Here is a 7,263-nt window from a genome sequence, read left to right as displayed (position 1 = left end):
ATTTATGGTCTGCGGGCATTGGAAGGGACCCCCTGGGAGCTCTGGGCGACTGGCACCAGCCCCGCCCAACCCTGCCTTTGGGGAGGACAGGGAGCTGCATGCACAGAGCTGGTTACCTGAATAGGAATCGTTCTGTTCCCTGGCTGACCTCGTTTTCATTCGATCCAATCTGGGGATTTGACTATTAATCAGCAAAAATACCTGGGAGTTTCCCGCTGGCTGGGCCCTGATTGGCTGCTGCCCTGACTCCAAGGGGGTAATATAAATCTGGCTGGTGTGTGAGGTATGCAGTACTCCACGCACTCCCCCGGGGCTCTCACTTGGCTTGAAGGAGAGAGAACAAAGGATGAACAAGATCCTGGTTCCTTTTTTCCTAGCCCTGCTCTACTTCGCAATGGGTAAGTCCCCAGACGAAACTGAACAATTCTGCCCCGAAGGCACCAGATACTCAGCTCCATCTGGGGCTGGCCCATCAGCCTCAGTGGAACTTGGATGATGTACACCAGCAGGGGAGCTGGCCTTCGTTCAGGAGAGAGGGAGAGTCACACACTATCTGTAAGAGTAGCCTCCTCTCTGCCTTAGTGACAGAGGCCTTGGAAAAGCCAGGCTGGCCTTGGGAGTGACCTGCACACGGACGAGTAAAATCAACAGTGTCATGAAGTCAATACTGGGAAATGGACAGTTTTGCAAGACTGTGACAGGGCCGCTGAATTGTGCAAATCATCCACCTGCTTCCCAAACATGGCCAGATACAGCTGGGCCAGGAGCTTGTTAGCAGCATCTCTGGCAGTCACAAAACCCAGTCGTGCTGGATCCATGCATTGGGAAGGGAAAAAATAACCAGGGAGGCGTATTTTGAACCGACCTGCGGCGTGAATATCGACAGTGTTTTTCTCCAAGACAAAGAGCTGCGCTACATGTATTGCAAAATGGTGCGTGGCAGTGCCAGTCGCTTACGCAGGTCGCTGTGTGATTTTCACATTATTGAAATTCCTAATAAAATTATAGGGGCAGGAAAAGTTATATCCTGACAGAGGGATAGTGGAAGCGAGAGCCCTGACTGCAGCTGCCTGGTTGCTGACCTCCTTTAGGTGGTTCAAGCTGTTTGGTGGTTTTTCCCCACGCACTTAAAAATAGACACGGACTTTCATAAGCAGGACAGAAAAAACTGGAGTGGGTCTTCACTGATTGATTTGATTCACCCTCCCACCCTTCACTGGTTGATTTGATTCACCCTCCCACCCTTCACTGGTTGATTTGATTCACCCTCCACTCCGTCTGGAATATTTTTAACTACTAAATTAATAGATTATTGTAACTGAAAGGGTCAGAGAAAAGTATTTCTCCTATTCCCCCCGCTTCCCCTTCCACTTTACTTCCTTTGCATTTCACCATGCTCTATGGAGTCAGCTTCAGTATTTCCTGGCAAAGTCAATTAGTCAGTTTCTATACCTGTTTGGGTCCTCTGGGACAACAAAAGGGGAAAGAAAAACCTTTCCCAAGGCAGCGATGTACCTTTAAAAACCTGAAAAGCACCTAGAGAAATTGTTATGAATTTAGCTATGTAGAGTCAGAGGCGGTGCTAGTGCGTGCATCCCGATGAGCTTCTCTGTCATGGATCTGGCTGGGCCAGCTGGCCAGGCCAGTTCACACTCAGCCTTTCTACGACATAGGGAAGTGCGAGTTCCCTGCCAGCCAGCCACGCGCATGGTCTGACGGGCGACTGCCATTTCCCCGCCAGTGGCCCGCCTGTGTCCATTCTCCCTTCTCTCTCTCTCCTGTCCCGCAGCGGGAGCCCTCCTGTGCCACGTGTGCGTCCGACAGCAGCCGAACAAAACGTGTATTGCAGGGGCAAGGATGTGCAAGGCGGCGCCGGGGGAATCCTGCTACATCCAGAAACTCTTCCTCGGTAGGTGTGGGTGGCGGGGGGCACGCACGCACCCCGCTCACATTCCCGCTCTTTTAATTTCGGTGAACACGAGATGCCCCATCTCGGGGGCTCACAGTGCTGCCCCTGGTGGGTGGGGCCCAGGAGCGTCTCTGCTGGGCCTAGGGCGATCCCTGGTTGCCAAGCCGGTGGGAGCACCGCGGAGCCACCAAGGGAGCTGTGTGAACAAAGGCAGTGACGGGGGGCGCAGGGAAGGGCAGGGGTGGGGGAGTCCCCTGAGGACAGAGGGCGGGTCCAGCAGGTGTCTGCCTCCGGAGCAGTGGGCAGGGAATGGCCTGGTTCCTGGGCGTCGACAGAGAGGGCGGGCAGCTCAGCCGGTGATGCTGTGGCTGTGGGGCCAGACCGGACGCTGGATTCCTCCGGCGCAGTCCCAGGGAGGCGTCTGGCCCTGTCGCCCAGCCCTGGGCACTCATGGCTCTCTGTCTCTAGGGGACAGCCCCCTCTATGCACAGCTGGGCTGCTTCAGCAATTGCCAGGACCAAGAGGGAGGCGCATTCATCCGCCATGTCTTCCACTGCTGCACCGAAGACTTCTGTAACGCCTAGGGCCCGGGGGCTGTGGTCGCCCCCTCCCTTCCCACTCGCCTGGGGGAAGCTGGACATCCGGAGGCTGCAGGAACCCCACTTCTCCCCTCGCCTGTCCCTTCTCCTGGTTTCTCTCCTGTTTTCCCCAGTCTGAATAAAAACCCAGCAGGCTCCGAGAGCTGCTGTGGCCCAGGCCTGTCCTCATCTGCTCTCTGCAATCTCTTTGGAAATTAGGTGTTTAGGAAAGCAGCTGGCCCCCTCGCCTTTAACTCTCTACTGCCTGACTGCCCCCTATCCATGTCTCCCTGGCCCCGGCCCAGCGCCACGATGGCTTTGGATAGTGGTTTGCTGTGGTGCCGTGGGTTAAGGTAGCACATGCTCCCCCCGCCCTCCACGAGAACATTCAGGGGCCCCTCTCCCCTGGCATCGCCAGTTTGCCTGCTAGGAAGGCTACCGTGCCCTCCCTTGGTGTTTTAAGGACGGACACCAAGCCTGCCAACCCCCTCCTCCACCCGCTAGACTCCCCCGAATGCTGGGGCCAGCCCTGAGCCTGTGTGAGCCCCAGCCCCTCAGGGCAGAGCTCTGTCCCCGTGGTGGGGTGGTGGCTGGGCTTCATACAGAGACTGATGAGCTTCCCTCCGTCTTGGCTAACTGAGCAGTCTGGGTCTGCTCTCTGAGGCCGTCCCAGCTCCTGCTTTAAGGTTCAGCAGTCCCAGGTTCAGTCCCCACTCCTCAGGATACACCCGGGGCCGCAAATCGCCCCTGCTCGCGCAGAGCCCCAGACAGAGCAAGCCCCACACAGAACCTGCTGACCCACTGAGAACTAGCCAGAGCCAAGCTGAGTGACAGAACCCTCTCTGCTCCAGACATGCTATAAGTGGGCTGCTGACAGCTTCTCCTCCACGCGACTTGCTGGCAGAGGGACAGGAGCCCTGGCAGTGGGGAGCTCAGGGATTTCCTCCTCTGGGAGCAAAGGTCCCTGTTCAGCGGCAGCGTTGCCCGACCCTTGCCTGGCTGATTCCCAGTATCTGCCCTCTGATGGGAGTCACGCTGTGACAGTCACAGGGAGCAGCGCTCTGTCCCGTCGTCCAGCCCGGTGGGCTTTCGCCAGCACTTCGGGCGCTGTGCCCACCACCACAAGGAAAGCAGTCAGTGCTGCTGGGACAAGCACTTCTGCAGCGTCCACACTCCCTGGCCCCAAAGCGCTCCATCTGTTCTGGGGGAGGGTGGGTCCTGGGGGGCAGGATCTCCACGTTCTCCCTTCCTCCCAGCTTCTGCTCTGGGCTACTCTGCCCCTCTGCTCCTCTCAGAAAAACCCAAGCCCATTCCCTGACGTCACCCTCAATCGCATGGGAATGTAGGTCCCTGTTTATCCGCGTTGCACTCAGAACCCTGCCTCACTGAGCCCCGTACCTCCACCTGCCTTCTGAAGTGATTTCTGCCCATCTCCTCACTGTGATCTGACCTCCCGTCTCTGCCTGGGTGCCTGGCTGGCCACAGGGCAGGCACTGGTTGGTGTCTGAGTGATCTCACTGTACAGACCGCATTGCCACCCCCTTCAGCCCACACATGCGGTGCCTGTGTAACCGTGGTGGCTCTCTCTGAAACACTGACTCCCCGCCGTGCTGCTGCCATGACCCCGGCTCTGCCGTTTCTCAGACAACATTCTGCTGTCGGGATGATGTGTTCACACGGCACCGCTCTGCTACCGCTGCTTGTATGTCTTTGCTGTCCTGTTTCCTCGTCTAATAAACCTACCGACTGTTCAGTGGTATCAATGACCCTCCAGGACATCTGTTTCTTCACAGAAAGTGAGGCGTTTACAGGCAGAATTTTCAAAGCTTCCCACAAGCGACAAGGGCCCCAACCCTCATACTGCCCACGTCTATACCCAGTTCAAGCCCGTACAACCCCCCCTTTCGCGGTCTCAGCAGACAGCCTGGCTGCGAGGCATCCAATGTTCCTCCAGACTGTGCATGGACATCTCAGACGTGCCCATGATGCAGGAAGCGGCTCCCGCTTACACCAGTGTCAGTTGCTGGATCTCCAAGGTCACAGCTGTGTCTGAAAGCTTTGTGCAGCTCAAAAGCGGCTCTCTCTCACCAGCAGAAGTGGGTCCAATCACCGCTACTCTGTAGCCGGGAGGGGTGTCCCCCTCTGAGGAGGACCCAGAGGGGGAGCCAGACCCACCCTGGCTGATAAAGGCCCCAGGGTCCCCACCTGACTGGAAGCAGGGGGGGCGGAGCCAGGCCTGTGAGCCCAGTCAAGGGAGAACGGCCGAGAGAGAAGGACACCTCTCCTCCTGAGCTCCCAGCTCAGGCCGGGCCAGAGACCCATGCTGAAAGGGAGCAGCCGGCCTTAATCCCAGCCTGGGAACCAGCAGAGGCCTCACCAGAGTTCCCCGCGGCCTGGGAGCCCGAGGAAGGCCCACCTGAGACACCTGTGGCCTGGGAGCCGGAGGCGGGCCCACCTGAGCAGTACAGAGCCTGAGACCCGGATAACTTACCAGCCCTGCCTGAGGGCCAGGCACCAGACTGCTCACCTCACCAGCCCTGCCTGAGGGCCTGGCACCAGACTGCTCACCTCGCCAGCCCTGCCTGCCCTGCCTGAGGGCCAGGCACCAGACTGCTCACCTCACCAGCCCTGCCTGAGCACCGGGCACCAGACTGCTCACCTCGCCAGCCCTGCCTGAGGGCCTGGCACCAGACTGCTCACCTCACCAGCCCTGCCTGAGCGCCGGGCACCAGACTGCTCACCTCACCAGCCCTGCCTGAGCGCCGGGCACCAGACTGCTCACCTCGCCAGCCCTGCCTGCCTGAGCGCCAGGCACCAGACTGCTCACCTCACCAGCCCTGCCTGAGCGCCGGGCACCAGACTGCTCACCTCACCAGCCCTGCCTGAGCGGCCAGGCACCAGACTGCTCACCACCAGCCAGCCCTGCCTGAGGGCCGGGCACCAGACTGCTCACCTCACCAGCCCTGCCTGAGGGCCGGGCACCAGACTGCTCACCTCACCAGCCCTGCCTGAGCGCCCTGCCTGGGCACCAGACTGCTCACCTCACCAGCCCTGCCTGAGGCCTGGCACCAGACTGCTCACCTCGCCAGCCCTGCCTGAGGGCCTGGCACCAGACTGCTCACCTCGCCAGCCCTGCCTGAGGGCCTGGCACACCAGACTGCCTGAGGGCCGGACACCAGACTGCTCACCTCGCCAGCCCTGCCTGAGGGCCGGACACCAGACTGCTCACCTCGCCAGCCCTGCCTGAGCGCCAGGCACCAGACTGCTCACCTCACCAGCCCTGCCTGAGCGCCGGGCACCAGACTGCTCACCTCACCAGCCCTGCCTGAGCGCCGGGCACCAGACTGCTCACCTCGCCAGCCCTGCCTGAGGGCCGGGCACCAGACTGCTCACCTCACCAGCCCTGCCTGAGCGCCGGGCACCAGACTGCTCACCTCGCCAGCCCTGCCTGAGGGCCGGGCACCAGACTGCTCACCTCACCAGCCCTGCCTGAGGGCCGGGCACCAGACTGCTCACCTCGCCAGCCCTGCCTGAGCGCCGGGCACCAGACTGCTCACCTCGCCAGCCCTGCCTGAGCGCCTGGCACCAGACTGCTCACCTCGCCAGCCCTGCCTGAGCGCCGGGCACCAGACTGCTCACCTCGCCAGCCCTGCCTGAGGGCCGGGCACCAGACTGCTCACCTCACCAGCCCTGCCTGAGCGCCGGGCACCAGACTGCTCACCTCACCAGCCCTGCCTGAGCGCCTGGCACCAGACTGCTCACCTCACCAGCCCTGCCTGAGCGCCTGGCACCAGACTGCTCACCTCGCCAGCCCTGCCTGAGGGCCAGGCACCAGACTGCTCACCTCGCCAGCCCTGCCTGAGGGCCGGGCACCAGACTGCTCACCTCACCAGCCCTGCCTGAGGGCCGGGCACCAGACTGCTCACCTCACCAGCCCTGCCTGAGGGCCGGGTGAAAGAGTGCTAGCGCAGAAAAGGGGCTCAAGACTGCTCCTGGCGGGAGGTAACCGGGAGGGGTGGTCCCCCTCTGAGGAGGACCCAGAGGGAGAAGCCTGGATGCTGCTCCCCGCTTCCAGGGGCACGTCCACATACTCCCTCCCCTACCTTGTCTTGCTAATAGCCTGGGACCGACACAACTACAACGAGTCTGCATAGAAGAAATCTCCAGAGGCTGGAGGCTTTTCCTGTCTTTCCAGGATTTTATGGTTTCAGCTGGAAAGGTGGCTCTGAGGTGCTCTCAATGGGTCGATGAAGTTTTCATTTGTGTTAATATCCTGAAAGCGAGTGTGAGACGTCGCCCTGTGGCAATGCCGGCCCAGTGATAGATTTGTCAATGTCCTCACGTGCTTTATTTAGTCTATTGATTAATTTATTACAATACTCTGTGCACCCTGCACTATCTTTTCAAAATGTACTAAGAACTAAAGAGATCCAGCGAATGCTCCAGGTCAGATAGATTTGATGCCCGAGGGTCATTGGGAAAATGCTGATGCGTTGAGACAGAAGAGAGAGAGTGGCGGGCTGGGAAACTCCAGCGTGTCCAGAAATAAGATGGACGTTGTTATTTAACAGAACCATGATCTTGCTCTGGACTCAGATAGACCCGGCTCATGTTAAATCTCAGGGCATTGATATGGGACTGAGAAATTAAACGGACTCATCATGTCACTTGGTTTAACCTGGAGACGTCCAAACAGGGAGCGTTGTCCGCATGTAACTGAGGGTGACACCAGGGGATGTCTTGAAGCAGAGGGGGAGAGTAACCCATAGCAGAAGC

General features: G+C 59.5%; 1 protein-coding gene across 1 annotated transcript; it reads left to right on the top strand.

Moving 5' to 3' along the window:
• Positions 1-282: 282 nt before the first annotated feature.
• PATE3 (prostate and testis expressed 3) lies at positions 283-2,672 on the top strand. Its single transcript, XM_067562538.1, has 3 exons — positions 283-398; positions 1,790-1,909; positions 2,378-2,672. Exons 1-3 carry the CDS (start codon positions 347-349, stop codon positions 2,491-2,493), a joined length of 288 nt encoding a protein of 95 aa, XP_067418639.1. The 5' UTR covers positions 283-346; the 3' UTR covers positions 2,494-2,672.
• The last annotated feature ends 4,591 nt before the right edge of the window (positions 2,673-7,263 follow it).

The sequence above is a fragment of the Emydura macquarii genome, unplaced genomic scaffold, assembly GCF_026122565.2.
Source record: "Emydura macquarii macquarii isolate MOO-44397 ecotype Brisbane River unplaced genomic scaffold, CSIRO-AGI_Emac_v2 contig_312, whole genome shotgun sequence".
NCBI classification, from domain to species: domain Eukaryota; kingdom Metazoa; phylum Chordata; order Testudines; family Chelidae; genus Emydura; species Emydura macquarii.
This window is presented reverse-complemented; position numbering and strand designations above follow the sequence as displayed.

Excerpts from the sequence above, each read along its gene's own strand:
- PATE3 (XM_067562538.1), top strand. The coding sequence starts at position 347 with ATGAACAAGATCCTGGTTCCTTTTTTCCTAGCCCTGCTCTACTTCGCA. Across the intron at positions 399-1,789 it reads CCTGCTCTACTTCGCAATGG|CGGGAGCCCTCCTGTGCCAC; the intron begins GTAAGTCCCCAG and ends CCTGTCCCGCAG. Across the intron at positions 1,910-2,377 it reads CATCCAGAAACTCTTCCTCG|GGGACAGCCCCCTCTATGCA; the intron begins GTAGGTGTGGGT and ends CTCTGTCTCTAG.